At 54.3% G+C, this 22,105-nt stretch overlaps 8 protein-coding genes across 8 annotated transcripts; 3 read left to right on the top strand and 5 right to left on the bottom strand.

Annotated features, from left to right (window-relative positions):
• Positions 1-155: 155 nt before the first annotated feature.
• On the top strand, positions 156-1,007 carry BGZ61DRAFT_346584 (uncharacterized protein; the record flags this gene model as incomplete). Its single annotated transcript, XM_046239893.1, has 1 exon — positions 156-1,007. The coding sequence occupies one exon, from the start codon at positions 156-158 to the stop codon at positions 1,005-1,007; it is 852 nt and encodes a 283-aa protein (XP_046107716.1).
• A 152-nt stretch (positions 1,008-1,159) lies between these two features.
• BGZ61DRAFT_186136 (uncharacterized protein) lies at positions 1,160-1,999 on the bottom strand. The gene has a single exon (XM_046237753.1). The coding sequence runs from the start codon at positions 1,765-1,767 to the stop codon at positions 1,312-1,314; it is 456 nt and encodes a 151-aa protein (XP_046107715.1). The 5' UTR covers positions 1,768-1,999; the 3' UTR covers positions 1,160-1,311.
• Positions 2,000-5,172: 3,173 nt separating this feature from the next.
• Positions 5,173-6,348, bottom strand: BGZ61DRAFT_475264 (uncharacterized protein; the record flags this gene model as incomplete). The annotated part of the gene is made up of 3 exons (XM_046248671.1): positions 5,173-5,914; positions 5,965-6,062; positions 6,112-6,348. The coding sequence occupies 3 exons, from the start codon at positions 6,346-6,348 to the stop codon at positions 5,173-5,175; spliced, it is 1,077 nt and encodes a 358-aa protein (XP_046107714.1).
• A 4,009-nt stretch (positions 6,349-10,357) lies between these two features.
• On the bottom strand, positions 10,358-10,920 carry BGZ61DRAFT_446824 (uncharacterized protein). The gene has a single exon (XM_046245247.1). The coding sequence runs from the start codon at positions 10,828-10,830 to the stop codon at positions 10,588-10,590; it is 243 nt and encodes an 80-aa protein (XP_046107713.1). The 5' UTR covers positions 10,831-10,920; the 3' UTR covers positions 10,358-10,587.
• A 2,448-nt stretch (positions 10,921-13,368) lies between these two features.
• Positions 13,369-14,530, top strand: BGZ61DRAFT_569387 (uncharacterized protein; the record flags this gene model as incomplete). Its single annotated transcript, XM_046256027.1, has 2 exons — positions 13,369-13,802; positions 13,839-14,530. 2 exons carry the CDS (start codon positions 13,369-13,371, stop codon positions 14,080-14,082), a joined length of 678 nt encoding a protein of 225 aa, XP_046107712.1. The 3' UTR covers positions 14,083-14,530.
• On the bottom strand, positions 14,438-15,663 carry BGZ61DRAFT_346239 (uncharacterized protein; the record flags this gene model as incomplete). Its single annotated transcript, XM_046239855.1, has 2 exons — positions 14,438-14,651; positions 14,714-15,663. The coding sequence occupies 2 exons, from the start codon at positions 15,661-15,663 to the stop codon at positions 14,438-14,440; spliced, it is 1,164 nt and encodes a 387-aa protein (XP_046107711.1).
• An 878-nt stretch (positions 15,664-16,541) lies between these two features.
• Positions 16,542-18,833, bottom strand: BGZ61DRAFT_446819 (uncharacterized protein). The gene is made up of 11 exons (XM_046245246.1): positions 18,474-18,833; positions 18,390-18,405; positions 18,214-18,322; positions 18,141-18,156; positions 18,053-18,072; positions 17,860-18,002; positions 17,601-17,804; positions 17,482-17,543; positions 17,376-17,422; positions 16,978-17,324; positions 16,542-16,927 (listed from the first exon to the last, which is right to left on the bottom strand). Exons 1-11 carry the CDS (start codon positions 18,646-18,648, stop codon positions 16,828-16,830), a joined length of 1,239 nt encoding a protein of 412 aa, XP_046107710.1. The 5' UTR covers positions 18,649-18,833; the 3' UTR covers positions 16,542-16,827.
• Positions 18,834-20,051: 1,218 nt separating this feature from the next.
• Positions 20,052-21,884, top strand: BGZ61DRAFT_446815 (uncharacterized protein). Its single transcript, XM_046245245.1, has 7 exons — positions 20,052-20,255; positions 20,310-20,385; positions 20,443-20,908; positions 20,958-20,989; positions 21,044-21,117; positions 21,220-21,290; positions 21,342-21,884. Exons 1-7 carry the CDS (start codon positions 20,170-20,172, stop codon positions 21,440-21,442), a joined length of 906 nt encoding a protein of 301 aa, XP_046107709.1. The 5' UTR covers positions 20,052-20,169; the 3' UTR covers positions 21,443-21,884.
• The last annotated feature ends 221 nt before the right edge of the window (positions 21,885-22,105 follow it).

Genomic DNA, 22,105 nt, shown 5'->3' with positions numbered 1-22,105 from the left:
GTTGAATGTAAACATAGTCACGTATCATCGCCATCGTCTTCGTCAACAACTTGCGCCAAACGGCAAAATACAGGCAAACGAATTGGACATCACTTCTTGCAGTCAAACATTAGGAACTAAGATACCAAGGAAGACGGTCAAACCTACGCGACACCATGAACCGGAACAAGATCGACAAGGCTCTCGGGACCTTGGAGCAGCTTCAGTCAACGCACGAGATCTCCATCATCAGACTTAGCGAACCCATACTGAGCGCATCATCAAACGATGCGCGCCAAAGAACCTCAGACGCATCGAATGCCTCCCTCGATGCGCCAACGCCGGCCGGCCTAGAGGCCGATCTGGCTCACTACAAGGAGCTCTTCGCCAAGTTACGATTCTCCTACGTGGAGCAGGTCACGAAAGAAAAGTTCATCCGCGCGATTGTGGGCGATCCGCCGTTGATCGTGACGATGCAGGAGAACCTGGATCTCGAAAAGGAGAATGCGGCTGCCAAGTCGGAACTCAAAGCGCTGAAGGTTGAGGTGGCAGACATGGTATTGGAGTTGGAAAGGAAGGGCAAGGAGCTGAGCGAGCGCTACGAGAGAGTGCAACTTGAAACCACCAAGCTACAAGATCTGCCATCAGAGATTGACAAGTTGGAAGAACGGATTGCACAGTTGAAGGAGTCACAATCAATGCCCGTGGGATCAAACCCCAACCTCAACCTGCCCCTCGCGAAGACACTCGACCTCATCACGAAGCGCAAGCTGGAGCAACAAGAACTCGCACGGGAACTGGAATCCCTCCAAGCCAAGGCACCCCGAAAGCGCAAAGAGGCCGATCGGCTCCAGGCTGAGCTGCAACCCCTCGAGACCAAGCGGCAGATCAGCACAACGGCCGCAAAGGAAGCGAGGCGAAGGAAGGAGGCAGCGCTCGGCGGTGCAGCAGACGACTTGGAGGAACGGGCGAGGTGGTGGAGAGCCAGTGAGGGTGTGTTGACACAGGTGCTGGATATCAAGAACTAAGTGGCGTGGTATGTTTTAGACAGGGCTTTGGGAGGCAACCAAGATCGGGACCGGCGTTGGGCGATGCCGATGAGTACAATTACGGTGGGGGGGCAAGGCGTTGTGGCTATATTGTGCAATGATTGATATGATCCGGACACTCAAAGGCACCCGATAACTCCCTGTCACTGCAGGCTCTACAGCCACGTGCACCATGTGCCAGGGGGTGTCATAATACAACAAGTGATGTGACGGCATCAGGCCTATTTGGGGCATCAATCTGGAGATTCCGGCTACGCGTCTGGCGTTTTTAGGTGTTGTGGCTTCAACAGGCACTTGCTTTGGCGCCCCCCGCCATGCGAGGCCGCGCAACCAGCCTAGGCAGCAGAAACAAGCAAGCGCCGCCATGGCAGTATCGGACCCAAGAGTTCGCCCGAGTGGTTTCAACTCCGGAACCCGTACGGAGGATGCGCCGACGGGGCGGGATGTGTTCAGGGTTGATGAACCCGCGGGTTTGAGGGGTAGCCAAGTCTGCCTGCGCCTCCTCTCGCCAGCTGGTCGCAATGTAATTTCTCAGGGGACTGGTCAGTAGCGCTCGGTGGGAACACTGGGTCTGTCTGAGGAGGAGAGGGAACACAATGAAAAACCGAGATACGCGTATCCCGTGAGAATCCGAGGAATACGCACAGCACTGCCCAGTTTGGCCAACTCGCTGGCTCCCTACCATGGTCGATGGCCATGTTGGTGTCTGTGTATCGGTTGATGGATTAATTTTGTCCATCGAGGGGTGTGGCGAGGGGATCTCGAGCAGGTCAGGCCATGGGGGGAAGCTTGCGTCGCCCAGGCTGTGTGCGTCCTTGGCTCTTGTCGAAGCCTTGTTGTCCTTCCTTGCGGGGAGGTCAATAAGGTTGGACGAGGAGGAATTCGTATAGCTCGGACTCAGATTGGATGTTGTGGGGGCCCAATCGTATTGGATACGCCAAGCCTTATACAGGCCCCTGGTCCAATCATGCTTTCTTGGCCGTATATTTTCCCTTTTTCGCTCGCACGGTTTCGGTTGCGCTTTCGCCAAGCGTCAATGCTCGCATTCACTACTGCGTAGTATGTGGTAATTCTGCTAAGGCCCTGTTTGTGCCTTATTACGTGGTCTTGTCCACGTCTAAGCCCCCTCGCCCAGAGGGACGAACAATCTCTCGATGCACCGCCCAGGCGGTCGTTGCCTGTTTCAACCTAGGGTTAGGGGAGTGCAGAGGCCAGGCACTGGATACGGAATACGGAATACGGCGAACCGTACGAAGGACGGAGTAATACCACGGAGGTGATGTCGCCAAATCCGTACGCCACCGTTTGGAATCAATTGGATGGGGGCTTGACAGGGGAGCTACGCGCTGCAACTCTACCTGTACGACGACCGGCACCCGACGAGTGTGGTAGTGCACTGTACAACGTTCTCTGTTCGGCGTGATGCAATTCGGCGTGATGCAATTGTGAATGAATGCCACACGACGACGAAATGGGCATTGACCCCGTGCTTGCTTTTTTGGCCGGATGCGGGTTGACGCTCTCTCCCCACAAGTGGTTCACGTTTGACGGCGACTCAACTAAATTTTTCGCTTTCGTTCGCTCCCGCCTCGCTTCGGTTTCGGTCGCTCGGCGGTGAAAGAAGAAAAGAACCGCCGGACCCAACTTCCTTGCTGCAATGGAAGCCAGCGGTGCCGTACCCGGCCCCACAGCTTCCCGTGACAGCAGTGCGACCCCACCCGGTCAACATGGCGATAGGCAGCGTCTGGGGTCGGTTGCAGGCTGCAGGCCTTGTCGGTGGGCGCCGGGTTCTGGTGGCTTGCCGGGCTGGCGCCATCGTGGGAGAGGGGGCGCTCTGGGGGGCCCGGGGGGTTTGGTTGGAGTTTTCGAGATGGACGGAACGAGCGATGCGAAGAATGCGAGTCCGAGGACATGGGTTGGTAGGGATGGTGTCAATCATGGAACGCGCTGCAGGGAGTGAGGAGTAGGGGACTACCTGATTGACTTGGCAGATCTTCCGAGGGCCAGTGCAGTCCACTGATCCTTCGAGATCGTTTAGGGGCTAATTAGCAGTGACGTTTTTGCTGACCCTGCGCCTCAGAACGAGGTCGCTAAATCCTCTTATTACTGGAGTTATCTGAACCGCCTCATCGGATTCTGAAGCACAGAGCAGCGAAAAAAGGTGCTCGAAACTAATTGCCCAAATAGGAAATTGCTACAATGACGCCCCGTGGTCCGCCCGCTCATCAGGGCCGCACGCCCCGCAGCCCGGAGGCTTGCAAGAGCCCGAATGCCGGCTAGATTATTCATGATGGAAGCCGCACGAGTCCGCACTCCGCACTCCGCGGGGGGAGCCATTGAATGAAGGCTCAATTTTTCAACAGGCTATTACATAGGAGATGCAGGACTTAGGCAGGGGTCGATCCTTCCATGCACCCAGTCCCGGGATTTGCCAAGTTCCAAGGCAGTTGGGAGGCCGAAGAGGTCACAGCGATCACAGCGGTCACAGACGCCCAAAGGTCAGGTCCCCCGGGTGGCGGGGTTCACGTTCACAGCGCCCTCTGCCAGGCGTGTTGCTGTGAAACTCCAGCGATCGACTTCACCCGTCTCAGTCGTGCGCCCCGTCACCCTTAGGGCTGACCCCCCCTCATTCACCCGTGCCGGACTCCGTCACCCATTGGGCCGCAGGGTCAGTAACTAGCCCGGAATCTAGCATGCCGTTATCAGATATTCGGCCGTCCCTTCGCGTTATGCTGCTGATGCTGGCGTTATGGCGCGCCTGTGTCACCGGTGCTATTGTAAGCAGCTTGAAATCTTGACGCTCCAACGATTACAAACGCCCCCGAGCTTAATAAAAGAGTTCCAGTCCTCGGCGACTCCACCCACACGTCCGCGCGCGCGGGTTGACAAAACAAGGGCGCTAGAGCAGCTAGGGAGCTTGATGATGCTGGATGACAATGGATGACTCTTACTGATGGCAGCGGCCCTGTGCGGCACCCTTACCATGCGGCGCCTGCGGTGCGGGACCATTCTAATGTCCGCGCCGGCGCATGCCGCTGCAGTCCGGATTTATGGACTAAAGTGCATGTTAAGTCCTTTATAATTTGTCCGTTGCTCTGGGGGTTGGGAGGAGTGCTAGTGCTCGTGCTCGGTGCCCCCATGCCATCGTGAATTCGTTCGTCTGTCCGTACGTAGTGAAGTGCGATTGGACCTATCTGAAGGGGGGAGGGTTGAAAGGGGGGCGTGTGGCGAGCCGTTTTTGCCATGTCTTCATCAATCTAGATCGTGATTTGTACCCGTCTCACGCCATGCGGAACAGCGCCCGTTTTCCACGGAGTTTGGGCCTGTCCGCGGACTGCTGGGTCACCTGGGGGGTGGGTGGCCCTGTATCCACCACGCTCGCTGTGCCCCGGCGAGCGAAGAGAAAAGAGCAGATTGATTGTCCTGGCCAGTCCAACGACAGGTACCGTAGGCACGCGGAAAATGCATGATCTGATGGGGGGTTGGTCTGTCGCAAATGGCCATTGGACGGCTGCGGAGAGGGACGGCTCAACGGAAACTGGCAATGCTACACCAGGCCATGCAGGCCGTGCCGTGGGTTGTTGAATGGACCGCGGAACGTACTTCACACCTTTACACCTTCCCGGCACATGTACGGTACTTGAGGGGACGTCCCTTTCGGGCATTTAGCATTTCGGGATTTGGGGAGTCGGATTAAGAGGTATCTGCGCGCCGGTCTATCAAAAGTCAAAGAGATGTTCCCCGATCCATGTCAGCTCCAGCTTCGAGCCCCGGCGCTTGGGCTTCAGCTTGGTGCCATGCCTTATGTACCAACAATTGCCATTCCCTCCCCTCCATCCCACCGCCATTGGATCCTCTCCCTCTTCCAAGGGGAGAAAGGCAGGCGGGAGCTGTACAGTACAATTGCCCCCCATCCCATCCCGCCTAAACAGCCAACGCCTTGCCGAGCCCCACTCGGCATCCTTTCAGATTCTGAAAACACCAGTGTAGATCCCAAAATAAAACAAGAAACCCAAGACAGATAGTATCGAATTGAAGATGATGAAACTCCGGGCCGCGTGTCGAAAATTTTAGGACGTGAGGGAGATGGCCGTTAACAAAATCTATACATGTTGTACAGGTCGTGCGCAAGTCATGGTCGTGGTCATAGTCGCATCGGCTCGCCGTCATAGCCCGAATAAATCATTGGGTCGCCCATGCCCATCATGACCTCCGGGTTAGGACATGAGAGAACGTGGGGCTTAATGGTGCCAAACTCTGACTCCACCAGGCCCTGATTTAGCATGTCCATATTTTGCATCACGCCGGCTTGTTGGAGGAATTGCATGGTGAGGTCGTTGGGCTGCGCTTTGTTCATGGTCCAGGCGGGGAAGTTGGGTATCGAGGGAGACTGGGAGGGAAACAGGGTCGTCGGGTCCATCTCGGGCGGCGGGGCGGCGAAATCGAAGTCGTGGCTGCCGGTGAAACTCTGTGGTGAGAGAGTCATGGCGTTGCTGTTTCCAAAGGCCGCCTTTCGGTAGTCCTGCTCAAAATCGGAGTGGTCGACTTCTGAAGAGGACGCGCGCTCCGTTCGGTTGTACACAGACGAGTCGGTGTCCTTGATCTCCTTGAGAGGCTCCTGGTCCTTCTGTTGATCCTCGAGTTGGCGGGCGAGCTCTGCCATGCCGGCTTCGTCTTCGGGGAACACTGAGTGAACGGGGAGATCGATATCGCTGTTGGGTCGGATGCAGCCCAGCTTCTGGGCGATGTTGTGGATCACGGGCTGGCCGCGGTCGTTCAATTCGGGCTCACCAAGATCCCACTGTTGGCCAGTTCGGACCATTGAGTAGAGCTTGTGGACGGTGGCAATGAGGGCGAGTTGGGTGTTCTCGAGGACCTCGGCGTATCTGGATGGTGTAAGTGACATGCGAGGCCATAAATGTTTTATATGACGTACCCTCGAGGGAGCTGCTTATACTCCATCTTCTTGCGGACACCAGCAGTGCAGACCAAGCCATCGTCCTTGCATCGCTTGCAAGGGAATTCACCATCACACTTGTTCTTGTTAGCTAGACTTGGGGAGCGAAGAGCTGATGAAGCTTACCTTGGTCTTCTTCATGCGGCATCGCTCGCAGGCCTTCCAGACCCTCTTATGTCGACCATCCATGCCAGCGCTGTGGGTAACGTGGTCATGGTGGTGTATCGTGGCAGCACTGGAGCTGGCACGTTTTGATGCTCGGTGGACAGGCTTGACCGATTTGGTACTTGAGGTGGTGCTCTTCCGGGAGAGGGCAGACTTGTTGTCATCCGCGGGAGGGGAGGGTAAGCTATGTGAACCCATTGTGTCGGTAGCTTTGATGTATCACAGACAGGCTGGGGGTGGCAACCAGACTGAGTTGAGGTGAGATGTGTGTGTAAGTGTAATGGGGGAGAAGAGAGAACCAGAAAGCCGGGAAAGGTCAATGTATAATAAGAATCAAGGAGACCCGTTGAAGGAGGAACCGAGTAGGAAAAAGGGACCAGGGAGGCTTAATAATGGCCAAGGCCCAAGGAGGATATAAAGCGCAGCTGGATTAGGTGGGGGAGTGGGATTGGGATGGGAGTGTGAAGACGGGTGGGAGTGCGTCTGAGAAGACTGAGAAGACCGAGATGTGCAGATGTACAGTGCAGGTGTGCAACGGCCCTGGGGTGGATTAGGTGAGACGGGCTTGGAGTGTACAATCGGAGGGTTTTAATCAAGTCTCCGCCGCGAGCGGGTGTAAGGGGTGTGTCATTAACCGTCGGCGAGGTCTTTATGTCCGAGAAAGCGAGAGCGACAGGGCCCGGCGAAGGAGGGTGTGGGTCGCCCCGCGGCGTCGCAGCACTTGGTCGATGACCCTAGCAGAGCCAAAAGTCCGCGCGGCGCTGCGGACTTAGGGGAGTAGGGACGTAAACGGTAGAGAGCGAGAGAGGCCTGGCAGTGACAGTGAGGCTTGTTGTTCTTGTGGGTGGGCTGACGGCCTGTCCGCTGGCGCTGACAGAGCACTTGTGCAAGCTGTTTGAGGTGCTGGAAGAGGAAGAGCGCTGATGGCTGATCCGCAGTGTGCAGAGTCGGTGGTGGACGAGGCTGAGGCCTGTTTGAGCGAGAGCGAGAGCGAGCTGCAGCCAATTATCGACTGGGTGACTGGGTGTGTTGTATACTATGCGGCCGCAGGCCAGTGACAGGCGGGTGGAGTCGAAGTAGTTGAGTTGGCTGGTTGCTGGCTGCTGGCTTGATGACAAGCGCTTGGGGGCCGGTAAACAAGAACCAACGACGGTATTGCGTTGTGTTTATGTGTGGTGCGTTGTTGCGTTGCTTTGGATGGCCGTTTGATTACAAAACTGGACCGTTATAGGCTACCAAGCGCGATGGAAGCTGACTGCTTTTGTCGGCGGTTGCTTAATGAGTCCAAGTCCGGCGTGGTGGAGGGGTAATAGGGATGAGGGGAAGTTGATGATGATGATGAGATTGATATTGGACCAAGCAATTACAAGGGATCTCGTAGGTGGCGTGTCTGGAGATGGATAAGACAGACGACAACAAAACTCTTGTGGGGTTGGAAAGTGGATGAGCAGGGAGATGTTAGATACCGGCCGGGCGATGAGGCCGTTCATATAGACTCGAGGACAAGCTGCAGGTGAGGTTGGACGGTCTCGTCATGGATGGCCACGGCCGAGGACAGATGGATAGGAACCCGGACAAAACAAAACCACGGCAGCGGTGATCTGACAGCAAGGCACGGGCGTCGCCATTGCGTGGGGATGCCCTGTCCGCAACCACAGCGTTGGTTTCTAGAACGGCCGTGTTTTCCACCAGACCGCGCAGGGAGGTCCTCTGCGGCATGCCGTGATGCCGACCCTCCGTGAGCGATGATGTCGACGGCGACAGGGGGACCAGGGAGCATCGCCCGCAGGACCGGGATGGGACGGCATTGTTCAGAGGCAAAGACGGTCGAGTCTGCACTACGTATCATGTATCTGGCAGCGCCAAGTGCCTGGGTCCGGACCGGGGCACGTCGTCTGGGGCTAGTTGGCTGGGCCATGCGACGAGGAGGCAGGTGTCGAGAGCCCAGGCGAAGAGCATCAGGGACCGAAAACCGCGAAATCCCGTCCTGGCGGTGCATGCACGCACGGTACACAGCGAAACCGAGGGAGTTGGCATGACTGCATGGGGGGGGCGATGGGATGGGATAGGATAGGACAGGATGGGGGATGGGGGAGGCACCTTTGCGGACCCTGCAACCCTTGTAAGTTGATTTGCGTGAGCCGTCAGTTGGAAGCTTGGGTGCTTGGGTGGACGCGCGCGTTATGCCGCGGGCTGGTGAGGTCCTGCCACCAATCCCACGAGATATCGAAGATCCCCTTTCCGTCCCTTGTCTCTTCTGTCTCTTGAGGCTTTGACGGGGGGGGGTGGAGGGGGTGGGGAGCGGACTCTGGGACACTGACACTGAACCTACGGCTCCGAGACCGACGCCGACTACTTGCAATAAGTGTCCATCTGGTTGATATGTGGCAACCACTCACCGCACACAGCCTCTTTGGGTTCGTTCGTCCTTGGTCGACACAGAGATAAACTCGGGTTTAAGCATGGGACCCCCTTGAGGTTCGTCAAAGCAAAAGCAAGCGCTACGCTGGTTCCGTGGTCATCTGGTCTGTGCTGCAAGAGTGAGGCTTCGGTTTGGGTCCTTTGCGCGGGTGAGTAAGCGGCTCCCGGAAGTTCAAAAAGGGAGATTGATTTGGAAGCGCTTGCGGCTTGCGGACCAGGTCGACGCCTTGACGGACCATTGACGGAGTTCAGAGAACGGTTTGAAATCATGGGGGGTCATGGGCTCACCGTCCCGGGTCCCACCGCTGCACATCTCCAGCAAACAATCCACATCAGCACCCATGAGCCAACCCTTTGGGCCATTGAGCCACCCAGTGGTCGCGTCCCACGTCGGCGCCCAGCGCCCACCCACGCGCGCGCGCGCACTCTCGGAAGGTTAAAGCAGGCCGCCGCCGCTGCAACTCTGCTAAACAGCCTAACACTCCAGCCAGTCCCGGGTTATGATGGCATCGACAAATTTGGCCCCGTGCTAGCCCAAACCCTAGCCGGAGCCCCGTCGTTGCGCTCTGGCTGTCACTCGCGGGGGACCTCGCCGCACAGCCCTACTGAAACTGAACTGACAGTCGCCCGGGCGGCATTTGCCCTCTGTAAGTAGGTACCTAACCAGGATGCACCCGGGGGTGGGACACTGCCAGCACCACCTGCGCATGGATGGGACCAAATAGCCTCCGTCACCGACTTTGGCCTCGTTTCCTTTTTCTTTCTTCCTTTTTTTTCTCTTCTCCCCGTCCGCACGGATATAGAGCAACACACTAGCCCGGCGGCGGGCTTCTGCCGCACGCCGCCCGCTGTCCAAGGGCGGTGGTGACTGGTTAGCTGGTGACGCACGGGGTGGCTCATGGATTGTCAAACGGCCCAAGGAAAACTCAAGCCCGGACTTCTCTTAGAGCCGACCCCGATCGGACTCCGCGGACGGCATTTTGCCCAAGTCCATCGCGAGCAATCGCATGCTCACTTGACACTTTTCATTAAACGCAGTGCTGCACAGCCCAGTCGAGCCTGGTCAAGTGCTCTAATTAACGGTATGCCTAAGAGTTTTAAAGTTGTAGTCGGCACTGCAAATCAATTCTAAACTCCGTACATCGTACTCCAATTTCTTCGAAATACTCCCAAATCCCCACTTCTCCCCCGAATCCATTCCTTCTCTTTCCTTTCCACTACAGCTGACAACTGAGACCTGTGTCTCATCCGTAAGCAATAAAAGAGCCCACTCGCAATTTTGCTTCGTGGGTACTGCTAGACGCTGCTCGCTTCGCACACTGTGGCCCCGCGGCACGGTCTTCACACGTTGGTCGTTTATTCGTCCCCATTGAGAAAACCCCTTGTTTGCTTGCTCTCACACCCTTGGAGCCAAAATACTCCCGTTCGGCACTTGCATGCGGACAAGTCTCGGCGACAGCTCGCCGGCTTGGTCAGGGTCGAAAAAAACTCGACGCTACGCTTCACGATGCTTGGCGTCAACTCTGGTTTGTTGCTAAGGTGGTCTGCATAAGTCGTGAGGCCTTCCATCTCCCCGACCGACGACGTCATGCGCCCTTAGCTTGTCATGGCCAGTAGAAGGAGTTCTCACACCGAGTCTTATCTACATGAATAAAGTTTCGCCTCTGTGGCTGATGCCGAGCTGCCGGCACCGAATGGGATGACAGCTTGGCGTGTGTATGGAGGCGTGATCCAAACCTGACAATCAACTCCAACTTCCCCTCATCAACACCAAAAAAAAAAAAACCACCACAACACCCACCCAGAAGAGAAAAACCCTGATCTGCAATTGCACGCTAGCTTGCCGTCCTCCATCGGCAATAGCACACACCCACCGGAAATAGAGCCCCATCCCTGAGCCTCCAAGTTGCCCCGGGCCGTAACCCTTGCCTGCATCCGGCCACGGACTTCGCTGGACACGGCGAGAGCCCAAACACCAAAAGATGATGACGGAATTCTCTCATTGCCATGGCATGTTCAGACTATTGCTGCACTGATCTGACCAAGACATGCAGAAGTTCCCCCCAGACCTGGGTTCTCTGGGGCCGGAGATAGCCTGTGGCGACAGCAGCAACAGCCACGAGTGGTCTCTGGGCGGCGCGAATTGGCTGACTCTGATGTCATGGTGATAACCACTATGCAAATGAGCTTAATCGCCCGCTGGCGCCGCCGAACAGCGGGCGACATTTGACACAGCACGCACGACTCGCCAGTCGGCATCGCGCAGCCGATCAAAGTCTTGCAAAAGGCTGTTCGCGCCCACCGGGGGCAACGTGGGAGCTGTCTTTAATCGCCAGCGACCCAATGGAATGCCTGCATCGACTCATTCTTCCCCAGTGCCCTGACCCACGATGAAGGACCCACGATGAAGGATGGACTGATCTCCCAAGGACCCAAGGGCCCAAAGCCGAACACCGGTCTCCGGTCCCCCCTTTCTGCATTCCCGCCCTTCTAGCTTCTAGAAGGCCGCGGGAACATGCACCTCGCCGCGTCGGTGCCGAGCGAGGGTGGGTAGGGATCGAGATTGCAACCCTGGATGTTCCCTGCTCCATTTTCGCATCCGAATTTCCTGCATCGGCGCCGGCAGCGGGCTTGATGCCCCGCCGCAGTCCGTCAAGAGCCCGAGAGCCCTGGCACAGTGCATGACGGGCCCGCCACGGCGTTTCGCACTCCCCGACGGAGCTCAGCTTTGCGCACTCACAGCACACGATCCAGTCAAATCCAGCTAGAAAGAGCCTCGGGCCGCTAGCCTCATCTTCAAGGCCCTCACGCAATACGGCAATGCGAGCCAATGCGAGCCTGACCCTTGATGATGCGTTGTTTATTCCTCTGTCCCCTGTTTGGTTGACGGCTGCGCCCCAGTTCAATCGGACTGATACGCGCGTCAGGGACAGGAGCGGTGCAAGGGAATGCTCGTTTTGATCCGATTATTTACCTGAGATATTGAAACACCTCTGGCATGTCTCCGTTGTCCCGCAGTAGCCCTTTCCCGCACTGCGAAATTCATCGTATTCATCTAAATTGTAGATGCTTCAAATGCCTAATGACGGACTGTACGCGGCAGCTTATGACCACGGCCATATGGAATCAAGGTGCGTGAAAGGTCGTCGAGCTCAGGCCCTAACACCTTAATTATCAAGCTTATGGCCCCGCGTGACACAGACCGGGATATTGTTGATTATAAATCCTCTTTCCTTCACTCCCCTGGAGCACGACATCAACAGAACTGGGTGGTTGATCCGCCATTTCGGACATATTCACCCGTGCTTCTAATATGATCGGCTTCTCTCGAAGTCTCGATCCTGCAGGCCAGAATTGGAATAGCCGTGGTCGCGGCTTGTAAAGCATCGATGAAACCCGCCAACTCCATCTCCGCAAACAGCCCGCACAAAGTCCGCATAGTTTGCGCTTGGCTTACGCATTGTTCATTACGTCTGAGCCCGTCGGCGTCCATTCGTACTTCCTCATCCCTACCAAATTCCGTGGCATAGAATTTGTCCGACCCTCCGGTCCAGCGAGGGCCACTTTGCCAAGTGCAGGTCGTTCCTCAAAAGCTGCCCCCCGCCGCCTGGGATGCTCTCACACCCTTCAATGCAGGACATTAGAGCCTTCCCATGGAACCGGATTGTCGCACTCAACACCTGTTCCTCGCAGCAGCGGGGTTCACCACGTATCCCACGAACCCGGGGTTATCCTGGGGGTGGAAGACACTGGTTGCCGTGATCAGCGATACCATGAAATTTCTTCAGGGTGTTGAGTGCTAATTCCTTTCCTAGCGCTAGACCAGAGCATGGAATCTTCCATTTCCCTTCGTTGCATTTTTCTCCACTCAGCCAAGTCTTTCTTGAACATTGAGGACACACACTAACGTCGTCTTTCAGAAGTCCATCTGCATCAGAGTGTGCATCAGAAGCCCTAGGCATGCCGGTACGGACCACCCGATATCGAACTCCACCAATCTACATCCTTGTAGGGCGATGCTCACCATCGCAGAGCCTCAAGCATGTGCTTGCACCGACGCAGTGTTCGTGGACTGATGAGAGGCGGCCCCACCGCACCTGCGGGAGCTTGAACGTCTCCCATACGTCATGAGATGATTTTCGTATACGCCCTGCCGTACACGATACGGCACACGCGCATGGACTAGGGAGGCTAGGCCAAAGCGTGCAGAAGTCGGAATTCGGCTTTCCTTGTTGCAGGGACTTTCAGCCCAGTTTTGCTGGTTGACGTTGTAGTGCAAGCCTCGTCGCTGGATTAGATGCCGACTCTCCGTGCCGAGGCCCGTTCGCGACCCAATTATTCGCCGGACGGCGTTTCGCCCTCCGTGGAGCTGGTCGCTCTTCGGCCTTCGAGATGCTAGTGCACATCGATTCCCCTAGAGAATTCCCCGTGGCTTATTCCGAACGCCATCAGTTATTACCGGTCTGGCGGTGGATGCCGCTCTACCCTTCATAGTGGAATCTCATTTTGTGATGCTTCCCATGACCTAGGTGACATTGAAGCCGTGTAAACCCCTCACAAGGACGAAAATCGGGATTGAGGAAATGCCTCACCAGCCAGCGTGGTAATATGGGACCCTTTTCTGTTAAGACATTTGCAACTGTGGATTTTACCTGGGGACCGCTTTTTGGGTACCTGTTTTGCAAGCCACCGGGGGTGATTCCGCGGTGTTATCTCCAATTCCCCATCAAACTTCAGCGCCTGCCGTCGTCGTCCGTTGCATGAACGCCATTGGACCCATCTCCCTTGTGCAAATCCATGTATCCTGGATCCTCCACCCCCAGCACCCCTTTTGGGGTATTTCCGTGTCAATCGGTGTGGATCTTTATTGGATTCCAGTGCTCGTTTAGCCCTGTCATTCAGCTTCCTGCAAACGGGACATGTCGTCGAACAGACGCCCACTTTGATGGAAATTGTGGCTGGCATCGTGTTATACCCGCCGCCTGTTTTCGGCCGAGAGCCACCTCGTCATCGACGCTTTCGTCTCCGAATCGGCCAATCCCTCTTACACGACTCCCCGGTAACGATGCCAGTTCAACATACTTCACCGTGCATTTCACACCGCATCGGAACCCTATCACCGACAGTCGACCGACAAAGTCAAAGTCCGTTTCCAACATGTCGTACGACATGCCTGCCAACTCACCTCGGCTGGTCTATCCTTGGTTCTCTGTTCGAAGCGTGGCGCCGAGGTAAGGAATTTTCAGAACAACACTGACCCAGAGCAGGCCCTTCCGCTTGACAACTCACTACGACTTTCCTCATGGCGAATTCTTATCGGCAGTCATTGGGCTCGGCAGTGATCCGGTGTTAGTGTGGATCCTTGAGCCTCAAATCAGCCGCAATTGCATGTGTCGTGAGCTCCGAAGCACTGGCCAACAACATCATGCTTCCATCCTTCGAACCCCGATAAATCTCCATGGGCCGAGTTACGGAGCCCAGAGTGAGCTTCATGGCGGCACACACATGTGAGTGTGGACCCTGGCGAACCACTGTACGAGACTTGTCACGCAATGATTTTCGCATCACCGATCGTGGACGCACATCTAGCCAAGCCTTGTGCTCGAGGGGCGTGCGGCTCTTCCTCAGGGATGCCTCGAAAGCCAAGCCGGGCCGAGCCAGCGGCGCCAGTCCATTGAATGAAGCTGCATATCCTCGGGTAACCTGCAGATGGCTACCGACATGCAATGCCGTGTCCATGTGCTTCAAGTGGAGTCTTATTTCGATCTTTAATGGGAACATGAATACCGAAAAGAATCCGTCCGCTATCGCTGCCGCCTTGCTCCAAGAATTTCCATCGCAATAGGTATCGAACCATCAAAGTCCGTCAGAGGTCGTTGTACATGATGAGCCGAGGAGTCTCCTGCTCACAGACAGCCCATGTCCATGCCGCACTCGGCAGATAATTCAGCAGCACAGCTGATTTCTTGCCGTAGGCCGCTGGCTCGAAGAGATGCGGGTCATGACGCTTCACCTTATCTACCGCGTCGGCGGTAGCTAGGGCAAGGAAGTGTTCTCTCCAAGGCCCCCTAGGGAGCACCCTACGCCGAGGTTAACATCATAGCCGAGGTCTAAAACCAGAGGGAGTCGCAGGAAGCCTTACAGCGCATTACCAAAGATTCCGTGACACAGGCTGGGCTCTTTTGTGAGAAGGCCATGGCGCCAGATCAGGTCTTGCCCCTTTTCGATGGCTGTGTCTATTTGGTCCTGCAGAGCAGGAAAATAGGGGCGCATTGATAAGAGTGAATAAATGAACCCAGGAGCGCCGTGGCACCACTGCACAAGGTAAGGGGCTCTGCCTTCTTTGAGGCTCCGCGCCCCATCGGGCCAGTTGCCGTCCGGTGTCTGTAGCTCAAGAAGCCTTTCGAGGCGAGAAGATAGTTGAGGAGCCAAGGAAGGATCTGAGAGGATGAGTTGCGTAATGATACCGATGTCTCCATGACCAGCGCCAAAGTATCGCCTCCCGCGCCATTCCCAATTTCCGCGGCCATCGTCATCTGTGTTCATGATTCTCTCTGTGAGACGCTTGAGGGGGGATTCTATGAGTTCCGCGCATTCGGGAACCCAATGTTTGATCATACGCAAGAGGTAGAGTGTACCGGCTCGTCCATGGGCTACCTCCGAAGGAAATGGGTCATCTTGAGGTGTAGGATACGGGCCCAGCAGTCTGGGCAAGTTAGAAAGAAACTGTATCACATCATCTTTGTCCTTCGTGACGCAGGCTTGTACAGCTTCAAAGGCAAGCTTTTCGGAACCGATGCCACATTTCCCCTCCATGACCAAGGTGCCCCGATCTCCAGCGAGATACTGGCGTACCCAATACATCAGATCATGGCCAGAGACCTGTAAGTCAGGGTGTGTGGCCGAGAGCTGAAGGAAGAGATATGCCAGGCCGGTATAACCAGTGAAGAGGCCACCAAGATGCTGCTCTGTATAGGCTGGGAGCGGAGGGGTGTACTTGAGAACCAGTTCCAAGGTGTAGGGTAGGAGCTCTTCAGGGGCGGAGCCCAGGGTCTGGGGTGGGAGGTTGTTCGATATGTATCGCTGGTCCATGATGATGAAGCTTGACATTTTGGAAGTCTGCACCAAGGGCGCCTCGTTTCTGCTGCTGTGAATATATATGTAGAGTGAAAGATGATGTAGCTCGCGAGGTGTGTGTCGCGTGTGTGGTGCATAGCATCATCGTTGGGATGATCCTCAGCCACTGGCTGGTCAGTTGATTGCGGGGAAAAGTACGAATGAAGAAGGAGGTAGGATGACTGAGATAAGTAAGCGCTTAGAGACAACACAGGATCTGATAGCAACATTCATAAACCAGCCCGCCTGATTTTTCCCTGCCCGATTATCTGTCTCATTTGCGCAAGATATCTACACAACAGAGCAACCATTACGGAGTGTTGTGAGGGGAAACAGGCTCTTCGCCATGCGCTTGGCCGTAGTGGAGTCACCTGCACCCGGCGCGGGGTGGGGCGCGCGCCGATGACCACCGTGATCAGCGTTGGTGACGTCGTCGGCGCGGTGACGAGATTTCCTTGAATGACAACAGATCTTCTAACCAATGCTGATATTGTATAGAATATATTCATATATAAGCTATTGAACAAAGCGAGTTGTTTGTCTCGGCCTGTGATTCTTTCTTTTATCTTCAAGCGTTTGGACTGCCTCAGTTATCATGGAGTAGTTGGTTGCGTGTTGGTTTGACAAATCCGCGACGTCTTAGCTTTGTGATTCGGGATTTAGTGCTTGCTACGGAAGTTTCTGTCTATAGTATTGTACGAGATGAAAGAAAAAGGCATGTGAGGAATTGACAAATCCCAGAGGGTTGCTGGGAACTGCCTCAAATTTGGGGTCCAGCAGACGAGTCAGCCGAGCCATGACTGTTGTGGCGAAGATATTATAGTGATTAAGGGGGTTGCGGGGAAATTGAGTGAGATCTTCAATTCATATTCCGTGTCATTGTTTCATAGACTCTGTCGTAACATCACCTGTTCACTTGCCAACGGCTCTAGCTACTGGGGAAATCACAGCACGTCGAACGTAAAGAGCTAAAAATGGTGCATTCCAATAATGCGCAGTTGAATTTGAGTAAAAATATGATCATTTTGGCTCATAATTGGAGCTCTTAGCAAAGAACCCGGGGTCCCTCAGGACGTTTTTGTTGACGCTAAATTCAGTAAACCAGACTTTTATGTGTAAATCCACCACCGCCGAACTCCTCTATTCGTGCTGTAGCTCAAGGTGGTATGAACGAATAATTGAGTCCGTGTCGTCAATTGCAAGGGGACGAATGTCGGCCAATTGCTTAATCTTCTGGGTTCTGATTCTCATGTCAGTACTTGCCGAAAATGAGGGGCGAGGGAAACATACACTTCCTTGACCTGGTCGTCAGTCATGTTTAGACCCAGTTGCTCCACGCGACTCTTGATGGCGTTCCATCCGGTCAATCGGGAGGCGAAGTGCACGTATCGGCTCATGCCGAAATCAGCGGGGTTGATGATCTCGTAGGTGCTGGGGTTGTTAAGAATCGCCTTGGCGTGAATACCGGCCTTGTGCGTGAAGGCACAGAAACCAGTGATGGGGTTGTTGAAGGGGACGTTGATCTGAACGGCCTCGGCGACCATATCCTCAATCTCCTTGAGCTTGTGCAGCTTATATCGAGAGGTGACATATTCGTGGCTGCCGACAATCATTCGTGCCATAAGGCCACCGAGGGGCTGCCCGAGAATTAGAAAGAGACCACAGTACTATTTGCATGGAGTGCTCACCGTGATACCGTTGCGCTCGCCAATACCAAGGACCGAAGTATCGATATCTAAATCACCAAATTAGACACAAGATATCACCGAGAAGAGATCAGCAAGATCTACTCACGAGTCGCTCCTGCCTCGAGCGCAGCATGTGCGTTGGCGATAGCACAACCAGTGTCATCGTGGCTGCGAGGGAAGGGTTGTTAGTGGTGAGGACTAGATAGCTAAGCTGAGGGAACTCACAAATGGGTTTCGATGTCGCAGCCCACAACGCCTCGTAGGGTGCGTACGAGATCGTAAACTTGACGGGGAGTAGCGCAACCAACGGTGTCGGCTACACCAACACGGTTGACGCCGACCTTGTCGACAGCCTTGTAGAGTGCAAGAAGGTCGACAAGATCGGATCGGAAAGAATCTTCGGAAGAAAAGCGGACTTCTCGTCCTCGGCTGCGAAAGGTCAGCATTGCCCATAAGTCACAATTTGGTAAACCTGAATGCGCACCTCTTGACATAGTTGATGACCTCAATGGCAGTCTTGGTGATATAAGCCATATCCTTGCCATGGGAGTGCTCTCGGAGAAAGCTAGAAGTGCCAATGACGACATCAACGCCATCAACACCGGTATCGCAAGCGAGCTTGGCATCCTAAGACCGAGTTAGAAGTCTGAAGTGCGCTTGGAGAGCGTGTGTCTTACCGCCATCGTACATCGCACATCTGAAGAGAGTCGTTAGCGGGGCGGTTTATCACAAGGGCAGTATGTCAGAGATGGAGGTGGGACTAACGGGTCAAGATCTTGGCCTAGGGATTTATTAGCATATATAATACTCGTTAAACAATTAAGAGGGAGTTACTAACCTTGAGGCCAAGCTTGGCAATGGTCTCGCAGTCAATCCGTGACTGCTCGGAGGCGGCGGGGGAGGTGAGCTCGATGTACTCGACACCAAAGTCTGAGAGAGCCGTAGCACTGGCAAAGAGCGTTAGAAAACGTGCCTCCAACCGTGGAAAGGGCTAAAAGAGTGGGATTTACGTACATCTTGACCTTGGTTGCTGTTGCGTCGAACAAGTTAGTCACCAATCCATCGCCAATCGTTTGTAAGAGACGGGCAGGGCATTACCGGTATCGAAGTAGGCATTGGCAAACTGCTCGCCTTCTCGCAGAGTGCTCTCGATGATCTGGAACTTGTCGAGATTTGACAGGAAATCGCCGACAGACTTGTAAGGTGATGAGGTGTGGTGAGCGTTGCGGGCGGGGGCCGCGGTGGACTCGTTGGTTGCAGTGTCGCCACACATTTCGGCGATGTTTTTCTGGTGTTTGGTGTTTGGTGTGAAGGTGGTGGATTTAGAGGAAGAAGAAATGGGTCGTATGGAAAGACGAGCTTGGGAGAATGAAGCGAAAGGTCAATTGAGGTTGGAAAATATTGCAAATGGAAACCATCATCAAGGTGCAGAAGGTTTCATAGATATACCAATTTGCGGGTGACGCTCCGAACGGCGGAGCAAACGATGCTCCCCCTGCCTGCAGTGACGCATCACAGCCACAATACAGTTAATTGGATGGGGTCTCCGCTCTGTCTAATTCGTACAACCCCACAAATTACACAAATAACACTGTCATCAGAGAGAATGGCCCTGACCCATGCATATTGCCTCTAACGAGGAATGAGCTGGAAAACCCGGGACCAAACACGGAGAGTCAATTGGAACTGCAAGTGCCAAACAGGACAAGAAAACTTGGATCGGCTAGTCTGCGAGAAAACCGTACACACTTTAACAAGTAATGAATGACCTTGCTAATTCACAAGTTAGTCGCGGGACGAAGCACAGCTTGCCTCTCGGATCGGAAGTCTCAATTCCTGCAGTGGCAACATGCCAAGCAAGGACCCCTGGAAGTGTTTCACCCGTCCGCCCGAAAATATAGACCGCCACCGCCAAAGGAATCCATACCCGCTGCGATTCTCTTGAGTCAGACGCCGAATATCGGCTTTAGAGTCATAAGTCTCAGGAGAGAAAAAACGAGTTTACCATTTGCGCAGACTTTTTTTTCTTCCGCGAAACCCGCTTTGCGTGCATTAGATCTGCCCCGCAATCCCATATGCACCCCGTGAGTCAGGGAGGGTGAACATCACGTGATACCCAAGGTCGCCGCAGCCGCTATTACAGCTTGAGCACACAGCTTCTTTCGTCTTTCTATACCTAGGTATCGCTACTAATGCCTATGACTGACTATACCCTCCTGAAAACATGGGGTTATGGTAATTTGAAGCCGTCGACTCTAACCCAATGTCCGCCTCGTCAGAGGAACAGGGAAGAAGATCCAGCCACTGCACCTCGACCCCCCCCACTTTCAGTCGTAGATGTCATCTTGCAATGTCGCTGCCATTAGAATAACCATGAGATGCTCCTTTTCAAAAATATAACCACAGGATGCCATGTTCTGCTCTTCGATGTCTATTTCATCAACTAGGTATTTTTCTGCTGCTTGACTCATAATGTAAATAGCAACACTCCACAGGACCGAGTGGATGCCGTTCAGGGGCCTTGCTTTTGCGGGGTTGGGCAGAGGTTGCCAGGCCAGGCCATGCAGCGCAGGAATGGACCGCAGTGGTTGGCGGCTTTCCTTTTGCAGCATGTGCAAGAAGTGCCCCGCCAACTTAATCCAAGATGACGACATTGATATCGCTATCGCTACTCATCTCATGTAAAGCCCAAGGTCCTCACCCTTTCACGCCATCATCCCCAAACATTTGCTGTCCTGTTTCCATTTTTCTTCTTCAGCAAGTGTAACATCAGAAAGTCAGTTCGCTGTTCAATATGGACAACAACGGTGAGGCATCGTCGTCCCAACCAAAGAGGAACCGCATGGTCGATTCCGTCAGTGAGAAGGCCCAGGAAGTCATGTAGGAGCGAATGAGCAGGATGTAGTGGACTCATATGATCTGACACGCGAATAGCAAAGAGGACTATGGCAAAGCCAAGATTCTCGTAACCGACGCCGCCAAGAGCCAGGCTTATCTGTACCCGATCAAGGTATCCCTCGACACTCCATGTTTTGAGATGCGGGCTACATGCTGATCTCCCCTGCAGGGAATCGTTTACTTTGCCACCCACCGCTCGCTATGGAAACCACTTCTCACCAAGCTGGGCCCATATGTAGCCCTGTCGGCTGGAGTCGTGGGCAGCATGTTCACCCTCACCTATTTGCCCCAGCTAGCTGTGCTCGTTTTCGTCAATGGTCCGCTGGCCGTCTTCACGACAGTGCTCCTGGTCTTGAACGAGAGCTCTGCGATCATCAACGTCATCTCTCGGAATTGGCTCCTTCAGGATGCTCTACTGGATACTTTTGACGGTACTCTCATTGCCCGCCATGGTGCTGACATCGTGAGTGAGGGCAGAGAGATCAGGCCTGGCAATGATCCCATGGCAAAGCTCGGTCGAATCTTAAAGAGCCCTTTTGGGAAGTTCAGCCCTAAGGCCATTGTCCGGTACATCATGTACCTCCCACTCAACGCAATCCCTGTTGTGGGCACATTCATCTTCATCATCCTCCAGGGTTGGTCTTCTTAAAAAACGACGATGCTCCGTATCTAACTAAAGTCTAGGCCGGAACCGAGGCAAGGGGGTCCACGGTCGGGTATGGTGTCCTCATTTCGTCCATGGCTGAACTCCAACTCTAATATGCATCCAGTACTTTCAACTGAAGACTTGGTCGGCTTCCAAGCAGTCGGATTGGCTCAATAAGAACGTCGGTCCTTACACGGCGTAAGTAACCGTTTTGTGTCCTGGAAGATGGGCAAGCGGACTCTCCTCTCGTACTCAGTAACACATGGGACCTGAACTTCGTTTACTGATGCACGGTTGCAGATTCGGCCTCGTAGCCACCGTCCTCGAGATGATACCGTTGGCTTCGATATTTTTCACGTTTACCAACACAGGTAACCGTTCATTCCCTCTCACCCTTTGGTTCCTGGGCTAACCGCGGCTAGTTGGTGCTGCTCTGTGGGCTGCTGACATTGAGGCTAAGAACACTTCGATGACTGATGGAACTGCCCCTAGCCTCAAGGAGACCGCTAAGCAAGCCGAATAAGCGAGAGGAACTTTGTTCGTCTATCTCTAGTGGAGCTCTGATATGGAAAGGTTCCTATGAGTGTAGTGGATGATGTCTTTTGCCGATGCCCGCTTGACACAGAATGAAGAATTTCGGTGGGAGGTAGCCAACATCGTACAACGGGAAGGTTTTTATCTGGGACGGTACCGAGGATATAAATGACGGGATGGTTTGTTTGCCTACCCACAATCGAGGCAATTTGAGCCGAAATGGGAGAACTTTTAACCCAACCCCCAGGCGTTGCGTCCACACGAGACTTAACGGACCGGTTTTGGGGTTTGTGAGAGCTATGCCCCGGGTCGAGATACTTAATTTCACAACATTAATCTGGGCAATGTTACATCCTTATAGCTTTGCGAGGCTCCTTGAATCTTGTGTCGTCGCGAATTGTCTTGTGCTACCGTGGTCACTCGTCCTTGACAATCTAGCCATGTCTATTTCAAAGAATTAGCGATGAGACAGGTTTTGGTTCAGCTAGTCTAGGGGTTCTTTAGAAAGAGGTTCTTGAAGCGTAAAATAGTGCTCGATAATCAGATGGGAATCACGAATTCCCCATCTATGTTGATACTCTTTCGGGTGCGGCCCAGGAGAGGAATGTGGGTTTGCGCACAAGTCCTTGCTGGGAGATTGAACACGGGTGTA

The sequence above is a fragment of the Ilyonectria robusta genome, assembly GCF_021365365.1.
Source record: "Ilyonectria robusta strain PMI_751 chromosome Unknown BGZ61scaffold_5, whole genome shotgun sequence".
NCBI lineage: Eukaryota > Fungi > Ascomycota > Sordariomycetes > Hypocreales > Nectriaceae > Ilyonectria > Ilyonectria robusta.
The sequence above is the reverse complement of the archived record's forward strand: the minus strand, read 5'-3'. Positions and strand labels throughout refer to the sequence as shown.

Bases quoted from the DNA above. Each gene is read 5' to 3' on its own strand.
- BGZ61DRAFT_186136 (XM_046237753.1), bottom strand. From the start codon at position 1,767: ATGGACAAAATTAATCCATCAACCGATACACAGACACCAACATGGCCA.
- BGZ61DRAFT_446824 (XM_046245247.1), bottom strand. From the start codon at position 10,830: ATGCCGACTGGCGAGTCGTGCGTGCTGTGTCAAATGTCGCCCGCTGTT.
- BGZ61DRAFT_446819 (XM_046245246.1), bottom strand. From the start codon at position 18,648: ATGTGTGGCGACACTGCAACCAACGAGTCCACCGCGGCCCCCGCCCGC. The intron at 18,003-18,052 runs GTAAGACACACG...ACTCGGTCTTAG, and splicing joins ATGTGCGATGTACGATGGCG to GATGCCAAGCTCGCTTGCGA. The intron at 17,805-17,859 runs GTGCGCATTCAG...GACCTTTCGCAG, and splicing joins GTCATCAACTATGTCAAGAG to CCGAGGACGAGAAGTCCGCT.
- BGZ61DRAFT_446815 (XM_046245245.1), top strand. From the start codon at position 20,170: ATGGACAACAACGGTGAGGCATCGTCGTCCCAACCAAAGAGGAACCGC. The intron at 20,256-20,309 runs GTAGGAGCGAAT...ACACGCGAATAG, and splicing joins GAGAAGGCCCAGGAAGTCAT to CAAAGAGGACTATGGCAAAG. The intron at 20,386-20,442 runs GTATCCCTCGAC...TCTCCCCTGCAG, and splicing joins CTTATCTGTACCCGATCAAG to GGAATCGTTTACTTTGCCAC.